This window comes from Vigna umbellata, chromosome 1 (assembly GCF_029865625.1).
Source record: "Vigna umbellata cultivar VRB3 chromosome 1, Vumbellata_1.0, whole genome shotgun sequence".
NCBI classification, from domain to species: domain Eukaryota; kingdom Viridiplantae; phylum Streptophyta; class Magnoliopsida; order Fabales; family Fabaceae; genus Vigna; species Vigna umbellata.
Genome location: NC_142165.1, coordinates 107,864,382 through 107,887,882, shown reverse-complemented (window position 1 = coordinate 107,887,882; position 23,501 = coordinate 107,864,382). Strand labels below are relative to the sequence as shown.

Here is a 23,501-nt window from a genome sequence, read left to right as displayed (position 1 = left end):
GTGTTGTCTCGTTTTGTACGTACGGTTATTTGGTAGTTCCTGTGTTGTCTCGTTTTGTACGTACGGTTATTTGGTAGAAGTAGAAGTGAAGACCGAACAATAGGACGTTCGGTCAATAGGACGTTCGGTCAGTAGTGTAGTTTGAATGTAAGGTGGTCACCTTTCCCTTTGAGTAATTTGATCGATCGGTAATTCATTTTGTAAACCGTTCGGTCATGTTTGTTGATTTTTGTACAATTCAAGTGTGTAACTATTTTGTAAAGGCCGTTCGGCCAAAAACCGTACGCTCTTTTAATTTTTTTAGACTAATCTAAATTATAATTAATTGTAATTATTCTACTATATAGTTTATATTGTATTTTTAGGATGTTACACGTTGAAATGATGAAAAAAATTGATGTAATAATGCAATTAATGTCAAACTTTTTAAGGATTCATCATATTCATAAACACGATTGAAATTCATTATTTGAAGAAGGAGGAACCAAATGAGTAATAAATCATGACGGTTCTTCTCTGTTTTCTTGACTCCCACTCCAAAACAAACTTCTCTTTTCTCTTTTATTGTTCATCACTTTGTGGGGTCCAACCTCTGCACACCAATAAGTCTGTTATTTCAGTCTCTCTCTGCTGCTTTTTCCCACTCGTACGGTTACTCTGCATGATCATGATACAGAAAGGTGTCACGATCACACATGCCCGCGGGAATCTAATCAATTACCGCTACCTATTTTTCTTCCAAATGTTATCATTTCTGTTACCAACTACACAAATTCCAACACTTTTAATATCATAGGATGCCACCGTCAATCCCCTTTCCTCAATTAGTTTACTTCATTTCACCAAAATTCCTTCTAGAGTGGCCATAGATAAAGACAATAAACAATATAATAGAAATTAGATAAGGCTGAAAATACACAAAATCATAGTGCATATATTATATATCTTTCAAGATGAAGCCTTTTCTTTTTCTGCAAGCAGGTACGTACTAGCAGATCGATTCAAATCAAACCAATGATTGATCTTAACCACCCCAGCTTTTTCTTTTTCTCAATTTCACTCCAGAAATACAATACGATACGATACAAAACAAAACAGAACAAAACAAAACTAAACTGCTTGGTATATAGCGAGAAGAGAGATAATTAAATAAAGTATATGATGTATATTATTGACCAAGATGCAAGGTCACACTACGAAAAAGGAAACCGAAACTCACTCTACCATGCCACCATTCTCTCAAATCCCACCTTCTTCTTCTTTTCTTCACCCTTCAACCATTGCCGAGGCAACTGCTAACACCACCAGCAGAAAGCGTGTTAAGAGACCGAGTCACTCCAATTGTGGGAGCGTTAACATGGAACGTTAACATGGAACGTGAAAGAAGGTTACACCTGCCCGAAACTCTTCAAGTTTGCGATGAAGCCTTTGCCGAAGCTCTTCATAAGTCACAGACCGATCATCTCCTCTCAATCCAGACACAAGAGGTTTAGCCACTGCTGCCACCTGTACTCCATCACTGTCATCCACCTTTTCTTTTCCCAAACTTTCCTTGAGAAGGTCAAGGGTAGTCATAGAGGATTTGTCGGGATCCAAACGGTCCCTTCTAGACTTCTTGATATTCTCCTTAGTCTCTTTCTTCGTCTCAGCCTTTGCAACCTTGCTGAGACCCTGAAACCATGGCTTCTCCTTATCATCAGTAGGCAGATAAAACTTGGCGGGAATCAACTCAATCAACTTGTCAAAGAAAAGGGTATGCTCGTCGATCACACGCCCCAAATCTTCAACAACTTCATCACTCTCTGCCGCAACACTACCCTTTCGTTTTTTGTTCTTCATCTTCGTCAGTCCCTCCGTAACCCTAAAACCTATACAGCATAAAAATGCGTTCAACTAAACTGAATTGGAAAACAAAAATAAATAAAAAACGGCCTCAACCAGACTGAAATCAGAAACAACAAAAATGCATAGAATTCACCTGGGTGCAGAGTGTGTCCTCAAATTAGGGTTATGGGACTGGATTGAATGTCAGTACCTTTTCATATTTATATGGTTTGCCATGTATAAAATATTTTATTTATAATAAAATAAATATCAACTAAATCTAAAATACAAATAAATAAAAATAATAATAATAAAATAAATATAAAATAAATTAAAAATATAAAGAAAAATAATAACAAATTAAATAAAAATAATATATCTTTTCTATATATATATATATATATATATATATAATATTTAATTGTTTGTTTAGTTTTGTAGAAAAGGATTTTAGGTTTTTAATTTATTATAAATCAATTCAAAATTTTGATGTGCAAGCATTTGACTATTTATGTACATGAATATTTCTTATTTTATATTAAAAATTTATAATATTATATGGGAAATTTATCTTAAAAAGTTAATGGATATTATGTCATATATGTGTAATTTTGAAATGTGAGATAATGAAATAATTATTATTTTATATTTATACTATAAATAAAGATTACCTTTACTTTTTAAGACATTAATGTTTTTTAAATAATTTAAATTACCAGAATAATGAGATTAAAAGGTAACTATTAAATTAAATATCATTTAAATAAATTATTACTTGATTTACATATTTTAAAGACTTTCCTCCCTGTTATAAATGAAATTTAACACTTGATAAAATACAATATATATATATATATATAAAGAAAAAAATCATGTAAAGATTCAGGTTCTTGATAAAATACAATATATGATTATTGCTTGTTTATCTAGCTCACCCTTACTTCTTTGTTGTGTGTTGCTTGTGTATGTTTTTGTTTGCGATGATGTTGAGGAGGTTCCCCTGGAACAAGAGTTGGAGGATGCTGATGATGCAGTATAGTATTTTTAGGATTTCTAAATTTAAGCTGGTGTTATTTTGAAGTACTTTAAACTGTTTAAGTTTTAAGTTCTGTCCTTTTGTGGATAACTGTAATATCAGCTACTGAACTATTATTTTACTTTGACTGTTCTCTTTATTGGAATGTGGACGCCTAAGTTATATGATTGTGGTTATTATATATTTGGGATGCCACATTTATGATATCAGAGCAGTTTGTCCTTAGGATGACTTGTGAGTCGAGGGCTTGTCGTGTCTTCTCTGTGAAGAATTGAGTGTAAATGGTATAATTTACCATTTCCTCCAAGTCTAGATAGTATAGTATTGTATCTAACTAGAGGTTTTGAGAACAGAAAACGTCTTGATAGGAGTGATGAGGGTGCACACTCATGACTTTTACCATAGATGATTTTCCTTTCTTAAGTCTGAAGGTTTGGGGTAAGAAAGAGTTAGGGTTCCAATGTTGTTTCCTGTAGTAATTACTGTCTTTTTCTTGCCTTTGTGATGGTGTAATGTGCTTTATAGTAGTAAAGAAATGCAGATTCAAGGACAACTTGAGTTGTATACCTTTATTAGAATTGGTTTAAGCCTTTGAGACAAATTCTTGCCTCGAAGATAAGGAGTTAGAAGACTAAAAATTTAGGCTTCAAAGGACGAGTGAAGATATTGGAGTTTAGAAGTAATGTTTTGGATGAAGAAGTTTTCAACAACAAAGTCAGAAGGTCATATATCGTACGTTTCACAAGAAGGGGTTGAGTTCAGAGGCTAGATTAAGAGAAGCTTTGGATAAGCATGGATGTAGCAAGGTTTGAGAAATCAGTTTGGTTTAGTATATCAGTAACGTCAAAAGTCAGAAAAAAGGGAAGTGTTGGTGAGAAACGGAGTGGCATTATGTGAGATTGGTAACATGGATCGATGTATCAATGATGGTTGGAATCTGAATAAGAAAGTGGTGGATGGCCTAAAGTCTAAGTTAAGAAAGGAATAGGAAATTCTAAAGTGGACTAAGGGGAATAAGTATCAAGAAAGGAAGTAGAAGAAGAAGATTTTGAGAAGCAGTCAGATAAGGCATAGAGTAGAGTTAAGAAGAAATTATTAGAAGACATAATTTTCAAGTTGAGAGAACATAAGGTCTTTGAAAAAGAATGAAGTATTTTAAGGATCTTAAGTTAAGTGAATAATTGGAAGGAGATTGTCAAGTTTTCTCAGCAAGTGCATGATTCAGAGTCAAGTTTAAAGGGATGTTTCAATATAAATGGTTCGAATAGGAGAAAGGTTTGACCTTGGGCTGGGGTGGAAGATTTCAAGCATCAAAGGAAGTAATACATTAGAACGTCGGTTTTGTAAGAAAAAGGTAAGGCAAGAGAATTAAGAGCACAAGGTAGGAGGAAATGGGAAGAAAGGATTTGAAACAAATAAAAAGAGGGTATCTAAATATATATATATATATATATATATATATATATATATATATATATATATATATATATATATATATATATAAGTTGTTGAAGTAATTATCGAGATGATTTGAGAGTTGGGTTGGTCGAGAGGTTTAGAGATATGAAGTTGCATATTAAGTTGAAGTTAGTTTTCATCATGTATGGTCTTGTGGTAGTGTTGAATGACCGATTGAGTTTGATCAAGAAAGAAGCAGTTGTTGGATGTTAGGTTACAGAAGACAATGAGACTGTGGGATTCAGAGTAGGTTAGAAAGTTTGCTTGAGGGGTGATGGTACTCTATGGTGCAGAGGTTCAGAGGCAAGCTTTGTTAATCGGAGGTCTCGAGTTGAAGAGGTAAATTCTTGAAAACGTTTGAGGGTAAGTTGACAATATTCGTGTTGGTAGGGGTTCCACGAAGATTTCTTTGATTATGTGGCATTCGACGAGGTGATCAAAGTGCTTAGGTTGGAGGTTTATGTGAAGTAATTTCTTTGCAGGTTTAGAGCTTGACCTTATGAGATAATGAGTCGTTCATAAGCGTTGTTTTAAGGGAGTTTTAGTCTTTCAGAGGTGTTTCTCATTTTGAGAGAAGGAAAACAGTGGTGATGCATTAGGGGTTGATTAAGATATAGTTGAGAATTAGTGTTATGTGAATCAAGGAAGTCTGATAAACGCAAGTGAAGAAGAGATGATGTTGTTCTTCATAAGTTTAGGGTGTGATCGCAAGGGAGGTTCGATTATTTTCAAGCCGTTTCTAGAGGTTTGGACTTTAAGAGAAGCTTTGTGTTTCAAGAAGAAATGTTAGTGGTCATACATCAGTCGTGGATCAAGTTAGAAAGTAAAGAAAAAGGGTTGTGAGTATCAAAAGAGGTTAACATGGATATGTGAAGAAGAGAATATCAGGTTTTTGTGGTGTAAAGGTTTTTGTGAGGTCATAGAAGTTTTGAAGAAGGTTCTTCAAGGGTGAGCATTTTCTGGTTACAGCAATCATAAAGGAAGTATCCTTTGAGTCAACTAGTGAGTAAGGGTGTTTGAGGATCAGAGTAGCGCAGCGGATGATGGTGAGCATGTTATTGTCAGTAATAGGCATGCATGAAGAGCTTTCATAATTGTGAATTGGTGGTTTATGAGGGACGAGTTCTTTGAAACAGTATTGGTGTTGTTATATGAGAATGAGTTGGGAATGTTTGGTAATCTTCAAGAGTCAGAAGTGAGTTTAGGTATGGAAGAAACAGGTATCAGGCACAAATAAGATGAGTGAGCCTACGGTTTCAAGCTACATGATCAACTTTAAAGTGAGGAACTATTAATAGATTTGTAACAGGAAGAGTGAGTCAGTTGGCGAAAGAGATAATTTGAGCTATGATTTTGAGTTATAGTGGCAATCTACAGGTAAGGAAATGTCAACTGTTAGTTTGAACAGAGAAAAGATTCAGGTTCTTGGTTGATAAGGATTAAGTAAGAGTGGGTTGAAGAATATGAAGATTTGGGGTCTATAGTTAAGTTGTAAAGCAATTTCATTAGTATAGTTGAAATACTATAACTAGTGGGTTTCTCAAAATGGTTGAGAAAGCGCAGTTTGGATAATCCTAGTTTGAGATGTATCATCAGTTGGCTTGATACTAATTAAGTTAGTAATCTCAAGTCGAAGAGGTTACAAATCTAAGTATGAGTATAGGCCAGTGGATCAAGAATTGCTTATAGTTCAGGCTGACAAATTGAATGGGTGAAGGTGAAGGTGGAGTCATTTAATCAAATTCATTCAGATTAAAGCATCAGTTCAGTGAAACATGTATCGGTTTCCTCAACTACAATGATCTTAAATTCCTATCCAAACAAAGGAGACATCTATGAATTGAACACAAATTTGAGACCAAACCCCGTACACTAAGGGTCTTCGACAGCAACATCTCATTTAGTTACAAGAGCTAGCAAATATGGTATGCCGATGTAGATCATAATAGAAAATAAAATATGTTTCATTTCAAGAAATATGATCAAGCATACAGAAATTTGATAGGTGAACCTTTCTCCAGTCCTTGAATTGTCATAACAATGTAAAGAAAAGATACAAATCAAAATTGTTAGGTGGCACCACCCTCATTCATAAAACCTTCTTTGCGACCTTCGAAACCTGGTCGCATAAGCTTTTTTTCTCTTTTGGCAATCTTTCGCATTTTCTTCTCATGAATCCTGGCAGATATATTCTCTGACCTTTTCTTCTGTTTCTCCGCCTTCAATTGGTCCCTTGTTTGAATTCTATCTTTCCATTTCTCTGAATTCTTCTGCTTCTTCTTCTCCTTATTGATGCTTTTCTTTAGCAGTTTGGGATCATCGTGAACCTTAACCCCTGATGCTCTATCCATTGCTGCTTTCCACGATTGCTTCTTGGCAAATACTTCAGCCTTCTCAGGATCATTCTTTTTCACTTCCTCCAACTTCTTTAGCCCTTTCAAGTTCCTTATGCTTTGAAAGTTTCCTCTTCTTCTTCCCTAGCATTTCTTCATTCTGAAGTTTGACATGGCCAAACACAAGCTCCTTGGAAGCCTCTGCAGCATCTTTCTTCACTTTCTCCGCCAACTCACCACTCACATTGTCACCCTTCTCAGTTTCATCATCCCTCTTACGTTTATTGTCCTTATATCCTCTCTTAGCGTTCCTTTCTTCCCTCTTCTTCTCCGCGTTACCAAGATTACGACCTGCCCGAAACTCTTCAAGTTTGCGATGAAGCCTTTGCCTAAGCTAAATAATAACAAATTAAATAAAAATAATATTATATATTATATATATATATAATATATATATATAATATATTTAATTGTTTGTTTAGTTTTGTAGAAGAAGATTTTAGGTTTTTAATTTATTATGAATCAATTCAAAATTTTGACACATATATAAAGAAAAAAATCATGTAAATTGAGGCTGGCTGCTGCACGTTCTAGAAGCTTCTTTTTCCCTTTTTGATTTTTTGGTGGGTCATGTAGAAGAAGCAATTGTGGAATACTGTATTCTTTTTCTTAATTTTATCAACATACTTTGATTATTTTTTTATATCAATAATTTGTTTGAGATAGCTTTATGTGAAACATCGAAAACATAGCTAAAGCTTGTGATTATCTTATAATTTTCTACGGGTCTTAAAATATCTTAAAAAAACAAAAGAAAGTGAAAAGGAGTAAAAGAATCTCCTTTTTCTTCTTTCAAATTTTCGTTTCTTTTCGTTCTTTCATTAATTTACACAAAAGCATTTACCTGTAATGTCTGCCATGTATGAATTTGAAATTCGACCATGAAAAAGGAAGCAAGGAATTCAATTATGGGTTCTACAAATAAAGAACATTAATTGAGGAATGTCGTGTGGATAACGTCACAATGGGATAAGTTTTAAGTTTGAAGTTGTAGAGATCTTCCATACATAAGCATGTTCTCATTAAGTATGAACACAGCTTACGCAATCGAATTGACAACTGGTTTTGGTCATCTTCATCCAACTCAATCACCAAGTTCCTATATTTAATACAATTATTCAATCAATGCCTTCAAATAAACAGCAAAGTTGACCTAAATATACTAAACCAACATGAATTTTGGGATTATGAATCATCAAGTGTTTCACCATAGAACTGGAAATGTCTTTATCAATGCTTAATATGTTCATGTTCAAGTTTCGTGAAGATTGAACTTTGACATATACTACTTTTAATAATAATATTATATTAAAAGTGTCCAATTTGAAACGTTTACTTTGTAGAATTGGGTTTCTCCAATAATTTTTTTTTACACAACTGGATAATTAAGAAAATGAATTATTTATTAAATTAACAATACATTGAAGTTTATGGTAAGAGTGCATTTGAAAAAAAATCATATTTTTTCACTTCTAACTATGATGCCTACGTTAGCGTTCTAAAGGTGGAGAAAAATAAACATCCCTTTTAACCTAATTAATATTTTACTCTGGAATAAAATATAAACACAAATATTTAATTTACACCAGTCAAAAAATAGTAAACATCACTTAATCTCATTAATCTCAATTTAAAATGGTTATTTTCCTAAAATATAACCAGTATTGAATAAAGTTTACTGTTTTTTTATGAGCAATAAAAATCTTTATTTTAATTGTTATATATAATATGTACATCTATGTTATTGATCAGGAATTTTTTTACACTATGAGATAAGGATCTCCAAACTGAATGTATTCTGCAGAAATTTTGAATGCAACATTCTCCTCTAATTTTAATTTAAGTCTCAATTTGATCCATTAATTTTAACTCCAGTTCCTTGTAGTCCTTAACTATTTAACCAAAGAAGAAAGGTAATTTTTTTTATGACAAGTTTTGATATTTAAAAAATTTATTATTTAAGTTTTATCCTAAATAGAATAGATAACCTTATTATGTTCTACTTATATTTTTTACAACGTAATGACAAATATTGAACAATGGCTAGACAAATGATACAACATGGTCGGTTTACTGAAAAAATATTCACAAAATATATTGATTTGATTGTAAATTTTTCGAATATGAAAGACGAAAATTCATTAGCAAATGAGAGCATCATATATTGATTATAATTAACATGAATACTTAAAATGAATTCTAAGTAAGACAAAATAACAATATGATACAAGAAAAATATAATGAAATAGAAATGCAAATAAGTTTTAATTACAATATTTGCAGCTTTCAAATGTCTTGTTAAATATAATATGATTTTTAAGAGATGAAATGGAAAATTATATAAAAATAATAATAAAATTATAATTTCATTGTGTCAGACCTCGTAAATACGCACCCAAACCCCCTCCTGTCAGTTCATTTAAAACGCACCCAAAACCCTCTGCGCGGACGCCATGTGTCAAGAAACGAGGATCATAAATCAGATAGTGGGATGCAAGTGTCAGCAGAAGAGCGGACGCTCGTTTTGACGTGGGAAGAAAATGATTTTCTGAAAACTTCCGTCCCACTCTCTTCTGTATGCAACCTTCTTCCCAAAACTCTGAACTTCCCATTTCTCCTCCTTCTCACTAGAAAATCTATCTTCTCTCTAAGAAAACTCACCCTTTCTCTTCTCCGATCATCATTCAGGCACCGTAGGAGCATTTCCAGCGTCCCAAGCTTCTACTTAAGCCGAACAGTTCCGGATTCTGAAACTGGTAAGTTTCTCCCTAGCTGTTCGTTCGTATGAACATGCAAACCAAGATCTGGTTGCATGTAGTCACCTTGTCTGAACCAATCTTGGTTTTTTGTAACTTGTTTTAGTTTGAAGAGTTTGGTTGAGCGTTGAGGGTAGAAGAAATCTTATTTCCGCGAACTGAGTTTTAGTCTGAAGGACGTACGTTCACACTAGAGGTAAGGGAAGCTTATTTAATTTAATCTATATGTTGTTGTACTGTATGAACGGCCGTTATTGGAATGAATGAATATAATGCATGATGGTTGAGATGTTTGAAGTATATGAATGTGAATATGAGTAATTGTTTGGAGTATGATTTATTAACATGATATAGGTTTTACGAAGTATGTCAATTGATGTTTTATGTGAAGTTATAAGGTTCAAAAATGATGTATTGAAAAATGAGTTAAATATCAATGAAATCTGAATATGAAGTTTTTACTATGATAGAGTACGTTCGTTACTGAACGGTCATTGACCGTTCGGTTTTTCTGGTGAACCTAGTTAAAATGGGATTCTTTCATTTGGAGAGGATCCTAGTGTAGGACGAGTGCCCTCGTGTGGTAATAATATGTTTGAGCGTTCGGCCAAGCATAGTTGTGCCTGAGTCTACTGTGATAAACTCAAAAATATATATTTATGTAATTGTATATTATGGTTGTTCGTAAACACCACTTCAATAGTATCTTAATATATCTATCCAACCTTTTATTAGAAGTTTATTAGTGCTCGGTTTTACACCTAGCGTTCATACTGAGTAGTGCTCGGTCTTATACCAAGCGCTCGTACTCATTCTTGTATAATCAATCTTGGTGAAATAGCGTTCGTCTAACTTCAGTAGAATTTTCCTTTACCATGTTCGGTTATTTACTGGCATTGAGTTTCTGTGAGTGAATTACTCTAAATAGGGCTCGTTAACGTCTTGACGTGTCTACATTCATTGGATACGGCCTAGAGCCTCCATCCTCGATTTATTCTTGGAGTATTGGTTTGAACTCACGAGAGTCAGTTCATTCAACTGATTTCAGTAGTGAATAACGTTTGTCATATAGAATATGATAGTACTCGGTTTATTCCTAAAACCTAATCGTAACTCTCTCGGTATTATTCTGATCTGAACGGACGACTTCTTGGTTTCCTCCACAGTGTTCATCCTCGTCCTTAGTGAGGACTGAACGTTCGGTATTTGATAGTCTTAATATTAATGATAAAGATGAAAGTAAAATGATGGACAATAAATGATGAAGAGTATATGAGATGAAGGAAACGTTGTGATTTTTGGACGAGCGTTCCGGGGAGGAATGACTCATGTATGACTATTGAAATTGTAAAGTATGAATGTGGTAAAACTTAGCTGGCGGTTCATCCTGATGTTCCGTGAGTACTCGTCCTCATGTAGAGGATGGTAGGTCATGTGTGGGAACGACAGGAGGTCCTAGTCCTTAGGGGTACTTTGGACGGAACGGACTAACCTCGGGTGGCAGCTGATGAGAATATTTCAGTTACTACATCACCCGGGTGCACGAACGTCGTAACTACACAAAATTCATACCGTCCGGACAGTCAGTCTAGTGATAGGTCGTGCTTGAAGTGTATGTTGAAATGTATTTGATGTGTCTGAATATGTGAAATGTATGTGTAATACTTGAATTAAATTACATAAGCTTACCCTTTGTTTTCCTGTGTTGTCTCGTTTTGTACGTACGGTTATTTGGTAGTTCCTGTGTTGTCTCGTTTTGTACGTACGGTTATTTGGTAGAAGTAGAAGTGAAGACCGAACAATAGGACGTTCGGTCAATAGGACGTTCGGTCAGTAGTGTAGTTTGAATGTAAGGTGGTCACCTTTCCCTTTGAGTAATTTGATCGATCGGTAATTCATTTTGTAAACCGTTCGGTCATGTTTGTTGATTTTTGTACAATTCAAGTGTGTAACTATTTTGTAAAGGCCGTTCGGCCAAAAACCGTACGCTCTTTTAATTTTTTTAGACTAATCTAAATTATAATTAATTGTAATTATTCTACTATATAGTTTATATTGTATTTTTAGGATGTTACACGTTGAAATGATGAAAAAATTGATGTAATAATGCAATTAATGTCAAACTTTTTAAGGATTCATCATATTCATAAACACGATTGAAATTCATTATTTGAAGAAGGAGGAACCAAATGAGTAATAAATCATGACGGTTCTTCTCTGTTTTCTTGACTCCCACTCCAAAACAAACTTCTCTTTTCTCTTTTATTGTTCATCACTTTGTGGGGTCCAACCTCTGCACACCAATAAGTCTGTTATTTCAGTCTCTCTCTGCTGCTTTTTCCCACTCGTACGGTTACTCTGCATGATCATGATACAGAAAGGTGTCACGATCACACATGCCCGCGGGAATCTAATCAATTACCGCTACCTATTTTTCTTCCAAATGTTATCATTTCTGTTACCAACTACACAAATTCCAACACTTTTAATATCATAGGATGCCACCGTCAATCCCCTTTCCTCAATTAGTTTACTTCATTTCACCAAAATTCCTTCTAGAGTGGCCATAGATAAAGACAATAAACAATATAATAGAAATTAGATAAGGCTGAAAATACACAAAATCATAGTGCATATATTATATATCTTTCAAGATGAAGCCTTTTCTTTTTCTGCAAGCAGGTACGTACTAGCAGATCGATTCAAATCAAACCAATGATTGATCTTAACCACCCCAGCTTTTTCTTTTTCTCAATTTCACTCCAGAAATACAATACGATACGATACAAAACAAAACAGAACAAAACAAAACTAAACTGCTTGGTATATAGCGAGAAGAGAGATAATTAAATAAAGTATATGATGTATATTATTGACCAAGATGCAAGGTCACACTACGAAAAAGGAAACCGAAACTCACTCTACCATGCCACCATTCTCTCAAATCCCACCTTCTTCTTCTTTTCTTCACCCTTCAACCATTGCCGAGGCAACTGCTAACACCACCAGCAGAAAGCGTGTTAAGAGACCGAGTCACTCCAATTGTGGGAGCGTTAACATGGAACGTTAACATGGAACGTGAAAGAAGGTTACACCTGCCCGAAACTCTTCAAGTTTGCGATGAAGCCTTTGCCGAAGCTCTTCATAAGTCACAGACCGATCATCTCCTCTCAATCCAGACACAAGAGGTTTAGCCACTGCTGCCACCTGTACTCCATCACTGTCATCCACCTTTTCTTTTCCCAAACTTTCCTTGAGAAGGTCAAGGGTAGTCATAGAGGATTTGTCGGGATCCAAACGGTCCCTTCTAGACTTCTTGATATTCTCCTTAGTCTCTTTCTTCGTCTCAGCCTTTGCAACCTTGCTGAGACCCTGAAACCATGGCTTCTCCTTATCATCAGTAGGCAGATAAAACTTGGCGGGAATCAACTCAATCAACTTGTCAAAGAAAAGGGTATGCTCGTCGATCACACGCCCCAAATCTTCAACAACTTCATCACTCTCTGCCGCAACACTACCCTTTCGTTTTTTGTTCTTCATCTTCGTCAGTCCCTCCGTAACCCTAAAACCTATACAGCATAAAAATGCGTTCAACTAAACTGAATTGGAAAACAAAAATAAATAAAAAACGGCCTCAACCAGACTGAAATCAGAAACAACAAAAATGCATAGAATTCACCTGGGTGCAGAGTGTGTCCTCAAATTAGGGTTATGGGACTGGATTGAATGTCAGTACCTTTTCATATTTATATGGTTTGCCATGTATAAAATATTTTATTTATAATAAAATAAATATCAACTAAATCTAAAATACAAATAAATAAAAATAATAATAATAAAATAAATATAAAATAAATTAAAAATATAAAGAAAAATAATAACAAATTAAATAAAAATAATATATCTTTTCTATATATATATATATATATATATATATAATATTTAATTGTTTGTTTAGTTTTGTAGAAAAGGATTTTAGGTTTTTAATTTATTATAAATCAATTCAAAATTTTGATGTGCAAGCATTTGACTATTTATGTACATGAATATTTCTTATTTTATATTAAAAATTTATAATATTATATGGGAAATTTATCTTAAAAAGTTAATGGATATTATGTCATATATGTGTAATTTTGAAATGTGAGATAATGAAATAATTATTATTTTATATTTATACTATAAATAAAGATTACCTTTACTTTTTAAGACATTAATGTTTTTAAATAATTTAAATTACCAGAATAATGAGATTAAAAGGTAACTATTAAATTAAATATCATTTAAATAAATTATTACTTGATTTACATATTTTAAAGACTTTCCTCCCTGTTATAAATGAAATTTAACACTTGATAAAATACAATATATATATATATATATAAAGAAAAAAATCATGTAAAGATTCAGGTTCTTGATAAAATACAATATATGATTATTGCTTGTTTATCTAGCTCACCCTTACTTCTTTGTTGTGTGTTGCTTGTGTATGTTTTTGTTTGCGATGATGTTGAGGAGGTTCCCCTGGAACAAGAGTTGGAGGATGCTGATGATGCAGTATAGTATTTTTAGGATTTCTAAATTTAAGCTGGTGTTATTTTGAAGTACTTTAAACTGTTTAAGTTTTAAGTTCTGTCCTTTTGTGGATAACTGTAATATCAGCTACTGAACTATTATTTTACTTTGACTGTTCTCTTTATTGGAATGTGGACGCCTAAGTTATATGATTGTGGTTATTATATATTTGGGATGCCACATTTATGATATCAGAGCAGTTTGTCCTTAGGATGACTTGTGAGTCGAGGGCTTGTCGTGTCTTCTCTGTGAAGAATTGAGTGTAAATGGTATAATTTACCATTTCCTCCAAGTCTAGATAGTATAGTATTGTATCTAACTAGAGGTTTTGAGAACAGAAAACGTCTTGATAGGAGTGATGAGGGTGCACACTCATGACTTTTACCATAGATGATTTTCCTTTCTTAAGTCTGAAGGTTTGGGGTAAGAAAGAGTTAGGGTTCCAATGTTGTTTCCTGTAGTAATTACTGTCTTTTTCTTGCCTTTGTGATGGTGTAATGTGCTTTATAGTAGTAAAGAAATGCAGATTCAAGGACAACTTGAGTTGTATACCTTTATTAGAATTGGTTTAAGCCTTTGAGACAAATTCTTGCCTCGAAGATAAGGAGTTAGAAGACTAAAAATTTAGGCTTCAAAGGACGAGTGAAGATATTGGAGTTTAGAAGTAATGTTTTGGATGAAGAAGTTTTCAACAACAAAGTCAGAAGGTCATATATCGTACGTTTCACAAGAAGGGGTTGAGTTCAGAGGCTAGATTAAGAGAAGCTTTGGATAAGCATGGATGTAGCAAGGTTTGAGAAATCAGTTTGGTTTAGTATATCAGTAACGTCAAAAGTCAGAAAAAAGGGAAGTGTTGGTGAGAAACGGAGTGGCATTATGTGAGATTGGTAACATGGATCGATGTATCAATGATGGTTGGAATCTGAATAAGAAAGTGGTGGATGGCCTAAAGTCTAAGTTAAGAAAGGAATAGGAAATTCTAAAGTGGACTAAGGGGAATAAGTATCAAGAAAGGAAGTAGAAGAAGAAGATTTTGAGAAGCAGTCAGATAAGGCATAGAGTAGAGTTAAGAAGAAATTATTAGAAGACATAATTTTCAAGTTGAGAGAACATAAGGTCTTTGAAAAAGAATGAAGTATTTTAAGGATCTTAAGTTAAGTGAATAATTGGAAGGAGATTGTCAAGTTTTCTCAGCAAGTGCATGATTCAGAGTCAAGTTTAAAGGGATGTTTCAATATAAATGGTTCGAATAGGAGAAAGGTTTGACCTTGGGCTGGGGTGGAAGATTTCAAGCATCAAAGGAAGTAATACATTAGAACGTCGGTTTTGTAAGAAAAAGGTAAGGCAAGAGAATTAAGAGCACAAGGTAGGAGGAAATGGGAAGAAAGGATTTGAAACAAATAAAAAGAGGGTATCTAAATATATATATATATATATATATATATATATATATATATATATATATATATATATATATATATATATATATATAAGTTGTTGAAGTAATTATCGAGATGATTTGAGAGTTGGGTTGGTCGAGAGGTTTAGAGATATGAAGTTGCATATTAAGTTGAAGTTAGTTTTCATCATGTATGGTCTTGTGGTAGTGTTGAATGACCGATTGAGTTTGATCAAGAAAGAAGCAGTTGTTGGATGTTAGGTTACAGAAGACAATGAGACTGTGGGATTCAGAGTAGGTTAGAAAGTTTGCTTGAGGGGTGATGGTACTCTATGGTGCAGAGGTTCAGAGGCAAGCTTTGTTAATCGGAGGTCTCGAGTTGAAGAGGTAAATTCTTGAAAACGTTTGAGGGTAAGTTGACAATATTCGTGTTGGTAGGGGTTCCACGAAGATTTCTTTGATTATGTGGCATTCGACGAGGTGATCAAAGTGCTTAGGTTGGAGGTTTATGTGAAGTAATTTCTTTGCAGGTTTAGAGCTTGACCTTATGAGATAATGAGTCGTTCATAAGCGTTGTTTTAAGGGAGTTTTAGTCTTTCAGAGGTGTTTCTCATTTTGAGAGAAGGAAAACAGTGGTGATGCATTAGGGGTTGATTAAGATATAGTTGAGAATTAGTGTTATGTGAATCAAGGAAGTCTGATAAACGCAAGTGAAGAAGAGATGATGTTGTTCTTCATAAGTTTAGGGTGTGATCGCAAGGGAGGTTCGATTATTTTCAAGCCGTTTCTAGAGGTTTGGACTTTAAGAGAAGCTTTGTGTTTCAAGAAGAAATGTTAGTGGTCATACATCAGTCGTGGATCAAGTTAGAAAGTAAAGAAAAAGGGTTGTGAGTATCAAAAGAGGTTAACATGGATATGTGAAGAAGAGAATATCAGGTTTTTGTGGTGTAAAGGTTTTTGTGAGGTCATAGAAGTTTTGAAGAAGGTTCTTCAAGGGTGAGCATTTTCTGGTTACAGCAATCATAAAGGAAGTATCCTTTGAGTCAACTAGTGAGTAAGGGTGTTTGAGGATCAGAGTAGCGCAGCGGATGATGGTGAGCATGTTATTGTCAGTAATAGGCATGCATGAAGAGCTTTCATAATTGTGAATTGGTGGTTTATGAGGGACGAGTTCTTTGAAACAGTATTGGTGTTGTTATATGAGAATGAGTTGGGAATGTTTGGTAATCTTCAAGAGTCAGAAGTGAGTTTAGGTATGGAAGAAACAGGTATCAGGCACAAATAAGATGAGTGAGCCTACGGTTTCAAGCTACATGATCAACTTTAAAGTGAGGAACTATTAATAGATTTGTAACAGGAAGAGTGAGTCAGTTGGCGAAAGAGATAATTTGAGCTATGATTTTGAGTTATAGTGGCAATCTACAGGTAAGGAAATGTCAACTGTTAGTTTGAACAGAGAAAAGATTCAGGTTCTTGGTTGATAAGGATTAAGTAAGAGTGGGTTGAAGAATATGAAGATTTGGGGTCTATAGTTAAGTTGTAAAGCAATTTCATTAGTATAGTTGAAATACTATAACTAGTGGGTTTCTCAAAATGGTTGAGAAAGCGCAGTTTGGATAATCCTAGTTTGAGATGTATCATCAGTTGGCTTGATACTAATTAAGTTAGTAATCTCAAGTCGAAGAGGTTACAAATCTAAGTATGAGTATAGGCCAGTGGATCAAGAATTGCTTATAGTTCAGGCTGACAAATTGAATGGGTGAAGGTGAAGGTGGAGTCATTTAATCAAATTCATTCAGATTAAAGCATCAGTTCAGTGAAACATGTATCGGTTTCCTCAACTACAATGATCTTAAATTCCTATCCAAACAAAGGAGACATCTATGAATTGAACACAAATTTGAGACCAAACCCCGTACACTAAGGGTCTTCGACAGCAACATCTCATTTAGTTACAAGAGCTAGCAAATATGGTATGCCGATGTAGATCATAATAGAAAATAAAATATGTTTCATTTCAAGAAATATGATCAAGCATACAGAAATTTGATAGGTGAACCTTTCTCCAGTCCTTGAATTGTCATAACAATGTAAAGAAAAGATACAAATCAAAATTGTTAGGTGGCACCACCCTCATTCATAAAACCTTCTTTGCGACCTTCGAAACCTGGTCGCATAAGCTTTTTTTCTCTTTTGGCAATCTTTCGCATTTTCTTCTCATGAATCCTGGCAGATATATTCTCTGACCTTTTCTTCTGTTTCTCCGCCTTCAATTGGTCCCTTGTTTGAATTCTATCTTTCCATTTCTCTGAATTCTTCTGCTTCTTCTTCTCCTTATTGATGCTTTTCTTTAGCAGTTTGGGATCATCGTGAACCTTAACCCCTGATGCTCTATCCATTGCTGCTTTCCACGATTGCTTCTTGGCAAATACTTCAGCCTTCTCAGGATCATTCTTTTTCACTTCCTCCAACTTCTTTAGCCCTTTCAAGTTCCTTATGCTTTGAAAGTTTCCTCTTCTTCTTCCCTAGCATTTCTTCATTCTGAAGTTTGACATGGCCAAACACAAGCTCCTTGGAAGCCTCTGCAGCATCTTTCTTCACTTTCTCCGCCAACTCACCACTCACATTGTCACCCTTCTCAGTTTCATCATCCCTCTTACGTTTATTGTCCTTATATCCTCTCTTAGCGTTCCTTTCTTCCCTCTTCTTCTCCGCGTTACCAAGATTACGACCTGCCCGAAACTCTTCAAGTTTGCGATGAAGCCTTTGCCTAAGCTAAATAATAACAAATTAAATAAAAATAATATATATATATTATATATATATATATATATATATATAATATATTTAATTGTTTGTTTAGTTTTGTAGAAGAAGATTTTAGGTTTTTAATTTATTATGAATCAATTCAAAATTTTGACACATATATAAAGAAAAAAATCATGTAAATTGAGGCTGGCTGCTGCACGTTCTAGAAGCTTCTTTTTCCCTTTTTGATTTTTTGGTGGGTCATGTAGAAGAAGCAATTGTGGAATACTGTATTCTTTTTCTTAATTTTATCAACATACTTTGATTATTTTTTTATATCAATAATTTGTTTGAGATAGCTTTATGTGAAACATCGAAAACATAGCTAAAGCTTGTGATTATCTTATAATTTTCTACGGGTCTTAAAATATCTTAAAAAAACAAAAGAAAGTGAAAAGGAGTAAAAGAATCTCCTTTTTCTTCTTTCAAATTTTCGTTTCTTTTCGTTCTTTCATTAATTTACACAAAAGCATTTACCTGTAATGTCTGCCATGTATGAATTTGAAATTCGACCATGAAAAAGGAAGCAAGGAATTCAATTATGGGTTCTACAAATAAAGAACATTAATTGAGGAATGTCGTGTGGATAACGTCACAATGGGATAAGTTTTAAGTTTGAAGTTGTAGAGATCTTCCATACATAAGCATGTTCTCATTAAGTATGAACACAGCTTACGCAATCGAATTGACAACTGGTTTTGGTCATCTTCATCCAACTCAATCACCAAGTTCCTATATTTAATACAATTATTCAATCAATGCCTTCAAATAAACAGCAAAGTTGACCTAAATATACTAAACCAACATGAATTTTGGGATTATGAATCATCAAGTGTTTCACCATAGAACTGGAAATGTCTTTATCAATGCTTAATATGTTCATGTTCAAGTTTCGTGAAGATTGAACTTTGACATATACTACTTTTAATAATAATATTATATTAAAAGTGTCCAATTTGAAACGTTTACTTTGTAGAATTGGGTTTCTCCAATAATTTTTTTTTACACAACTGGATAATTAAGAAAATGAATTATTTATTAAATTAACAACACATTGAAGTTTATGGTAAGATTGCATTTGAAAAATAAATCATATTTTTTCACTTCTAACTATGATGCCTACGTTAGCGTTCTAAAGGTGAAGAAAAATAAACATCGCCTAATTAATATTTTACTCTGGAATAAAATATAAACACAAATATTTAATTTACACCAGTCAAAAAATAGTAAACATCACTTAAATCTCATTAATCTCAATTTAAAATGGTTATTTTCCTAAAACCTCATTAAAACTTGATGTCACGAGTAAAAACAAATATAAAATATAACCATTATTGAATAAAGTTTGAGTCGTGCTTTATATTTTAAAAAATTATTTATCGTAGATTTTATTTATATGATAAAATTGCATTTATTCTATGTAACTGGCATGCTATATTTTTTAAATTTCAATTGTCCTATTTAAGTTTTCAGATAATTTTTTTGTTGCTAATAAATATTTTATTTTTATAAAAAATTAATAAAAACAAAATAATAATAATAGATGTAATCACAATATAGATTTCATCAAATCATAAATTACCATCTTTGATCCCTTTTTTCTTCCTGAAATAATTTTCATATTTCTATTAGTATTTTTTTTTCATAAAGTTAATGATGTCATGATAAAGTGAACTTTTTAAATCAACATTATCCCAGTATATATAACAAACTGAAATATAAAAAGCCATGACCTAGCATAACAAAAACAAAAGTAATTGTAAGAATTATAAATAAAAATACTATATTTATAAGAACTAAATATAAAAATAACATATTTAAAGAACTAAAAATAAAATGTATTATATTTAGAAAGAAAAATTTAAGAATCACAATAAAATTAAATGACAAATAACTTGAAAAATAGAGAAAGATAATTAATATCTATAATGATTTATATAATAACCATTTATATTATGAAAATAGATAATATGATAATTAAATTTAAAAAGTTGCATCTATTTTGAGACTTTCTTTCTTGTTTGATTTTTTTAAAATTAATTATGATTGTTAGACAACTTAAAAGGTATTTATAATAATTTTTAGTTTCTAACACTATCTCATAATTAAAAATAAATTGAAAGATAAAGTTTTGTTCATTTTGTATACTATGAAATTGACTTATTTATAATTAATGTAAGATTTCTAACACACTTTCTCAAGTCGAGATATATGTACTAGATACAGTAATAATGATTTGATAACAAGTGATACGGTAACCCAATAAATAACAAATCTTGTCATGATAGATTCAAACTCATGGATATGGTATCATGTTAAGATGCAAATTTTAACTTTAACTCAATCTCACAATTAGCTTCAAAATGAGATTTGCATTAACTTTATATAATAAAAAATTATCTTATCTCTAGTTAATACTCAATCTCCAACAAATAATTCACTCAATCCATTTTTTTTCTTTTACTTAAAAAATTCTTTTATGAATCTTAATCTTTAATATATTCTTAAATTGTTGCCATTAGTCTCAAGTTTTTAAAATATTTAGAGTAATATGTCATTGTCAATTAAGCTCACCAAAACATTTAATTGTGTCTTCAAAATATAAAGGAAAAATAATAGGAGCATTAATCAATATAAAATTATAGTTAAAAATAAATAAAACTTGTTGAGAAAGAAACTTTTGTTTCAAGTGAAAATGTTAATATCATAAATGAATAGAAAGGTAGTACGAAGAAAAGGTCTACAAATAGGACGTTACAGCTTTCCATAAAACAAGAAAATGAAAGGCACATGTGAGAGAGATAAATCAAATACAGCATTTAAATGAAGGGGTTGGCAAGTATATATGTCCCAAAACTTAGGTAAGATTATGATTTTTGTTATTCAATCTTTTTACTAAATTATACAAACCTTAATTTGAATTTGAATTTTCAAAGATTAAAAGAATTATTAAATTCGCAAGTTTATGTACACCATATATTATTCTTTTTTACATTTCACACTTTTAAGCTTAGTTTGTTTCTGAAAATGAATTTGAGTGAATTAAAAAAAATAATGTGAAGTTGTTTGGATTAAGAAAAAAATAATAAAAAACGAAAATACAGTTTATGAAAAGTTAGTGAGTAATATAATATTTGATAGATAAAAAATGTTTAAATTTTTTAAAAATAAGGAGAAAGGAGAATTGATAGTTATAGATGAGGAGGAAACTTATATCCTGTATTATTTTGAGAGTGAGATTCATTTTCGCGAGCGTTTGTGAATCAGTCATTTAGGTTATAGTTATAATCAAGTACGAGAGTTAATTAAAAAAATCACACAGTCTCAAAAAATAATTGAACATTTCAAAATATAATGACTTATTTAGGTGAAACTCTATTTTACAAAATCAACATACATGCTTTTCTTTGAAAAATTAATTATTTTTTTATACTCTAAGATATTTTCCTAGAATTAATCATTTTTTCACAAAAAATTTTTCTTTTACGAAAAGCTAAAACTGAATATTATCCTCAATCACTACAAAAATATCCAATTTTATGAGGATTTTTTTGTTACGTTTTCGGGGTTAAAACACCCCTAAATATGTTTCCCACGGTTACGAAAATAGTGAAAAAAACAGCATCACAATTACCGGCGATTTTTTGAAAACCGCTGCTATTTTCGGGGTTTTCAAAACTGCCGACACTACTAGGGGTTTTCATAAAAACTGCCGATAATTATTGGGAGTTTTCAAAAACCGCCGGTATTTATAGGAGTTTTTAGGAAACCACCAGTAATTATCAGGGGTTTTCCAAAACCGTCGAAAAATCATTTTGAAAAAAAAATTATATTTTTATATTTAACATTTAATCAATTTTCTGTATTTTTCTAGATCTCATCGAATCAATTTATAATCAATTAATGAACAGATTCAATTAAATAAACAAAATGAAATTCATTTGATACATTAAATTGTGTAATAATATTTAATACATTATTTGTACATAAAGCTATCTAATATGATATTAAACTCGTGTAAATCTATCTTTGTTGAAGAACTAGAAAAGCTTCATAACGATAATGTGACAAGCACGACGAACATAATCTCATGATTGTACACTACAAGAATGATTGAGATTACCGACGGTCATAAGTCGTCGGTAATGTATAAAATCCGTCGGTAATTAGCATTTACCGACGGCTTACCGACGGCCAATATACCGTCGGTAAAAACGTTGTCGGTAAACTTTACCGACGGATCTTTCGTCCGTCGGTAATTACCGAAGGCTTTTGGCCGTCGGTAAAGCCTTCGGTAATTACCGAAGGATCTAGGCCTTCGGTAAATCCGTCGGTAAATGTCGCGACCTGGTTCATCTTCTTCCTCTTCCTTCATCGCTGTGTCAATTTTTTTTTACATTTTCACGAACTCCGCCACCAAAACGGCATCACGCGAGTAACAAATTAATGTCCAAAGTATCAAACAACCATTTATTTTCAATAGTTAAAATTATAGGGAATCATGGACAGTTTTTCTACAATTCTCAGATTTGTAAGATAAATGTTCCTAATCCAAAAAATATGGTGGAGAGAACGGTGGTAGAGGGCAGCGGTGGTGAAGAGAACGGTGGTAGAGGAAAACGGTGGTGGAGGGCCGCGGCGGGAGGGCAGCGACGGTGAAGAGTAATGGAGGTGGAGAGCAGCGGTGGAAAGCAGTGGTGGTGGAGAGCAGCAGTGGTGGAGGGCAGCGGTGGTGGAGGGCAGCGATGGTGGAGGGCAGCGGCGGTGGAAGGCAGCGGCGGTGGAGGGCAGCGGCGGTGAAGAGCAACGATAGAAGAAGTATTAGACTGAGATAGAGAGAAATGAGAGGAGAAATGAGTGGTTGCCACATATATTGGCACTGGATGCGAAGCTGGTCTCGAAAAATCCCGCTCTTTTTACCGACGGCGCGAAGCCTTCGGTAAATCCGTCGGTAATGTCGTCTAGCGAAATAATGGGCGGGAAAAATCCCGCTCTTTTTACCGACGGCCCAAAGCCTTCGGTAAATCCGTCGGTAACGTCGTCTAGCGAAATAATGGGCGGGAAAAATCCCGCTCTTTTTACCGACGACCCAAAGCCTTCGGTAAATCCGTCGGTAATGTGCATGTCACTTACCGACGGCCTTACCGAAGGCTTTTGACCGTCGGTAAAAAAGATTAAAAATACCGTCGGTAATTCCGTCGAAAATTAAGATATATCGACGGATATTAATCCGTCGGTAAAAATCCGTCGGA

General features: G+C 33.2%; 1 protein-coding gene and 2 pseudogenes across 3 annotated transcripts; all 3 read right to left on the bottom strand.

Annotated features, from left to right (window-relative positions):
* Window positions 1-908: 908 nt before the first annotated feature.
* LOC124825133 (uncharacterized) lies at window positions 909-2,027 on the bottom strand. Of its 2 annotated transcripts, XM_088116081.1 has the most exons (3): window positions 1,979-2,027; window positions 1,395-1,868; window positions 909-1,292 (listed from the first exon to the last, which is right to left on the bottom strand). In XM_088116081.1, exons 2-3 carry the CDS (start codon window positions 1,837-1,839, stop codon window positions 1,267-1,269), a joined length of 471 nt encoding a protein of 156 aa, XP_087972207.1. In that variant the 5' UTR covers window positions 1,840-1,868; window positions 1,979-2,027; the 3' UTR covers window positions 909-1,266. The 2 variants fall into 2 exon arrangements, with proteins under 2 accessions (XP_087972207.1, XP_047153632.1); XM_047297676.2 differs by having other exon boundaries at window positions 909-1,868.
* Window positions 2,028-6,266: 4,239 nt separating this feature from the next.
* LOC148207080 (uncharacterized) lies at window positions 6,267-13,195 on the bottom strand (annotated as a pseudogene). Its single transcript, XR_015783933.1, has 3 exons — window positions 13,147-13,195; window positions 12,563-13,036; window positions 6,267-7,002 (listed from the first exon to the last, which is right to left on the bottom strand). The product of XR_015783933.1 is annotated as an uncharacterized LOC148207080 (transcript).
* A 4,242-nt stretch (window positions 13,196-17,437) lies between these two features.
* On the bottom strand, window positions 17,438-19,132 carry LOC124824967 (uncharacterized; annotated as a pseudogene).
* Window positions 19,133-23,501: the final 4,369 nt, after the last annotated feature.

Coding starts and splice junctions, on each gene's coding strand:
- LOC124825133 (XM_047297676.2), bottom strand. CDS start 1,839: ATGAAGAACAAAAAACGAAAGGGTAGTGTTGCGGCAGAGAGTGATGAA.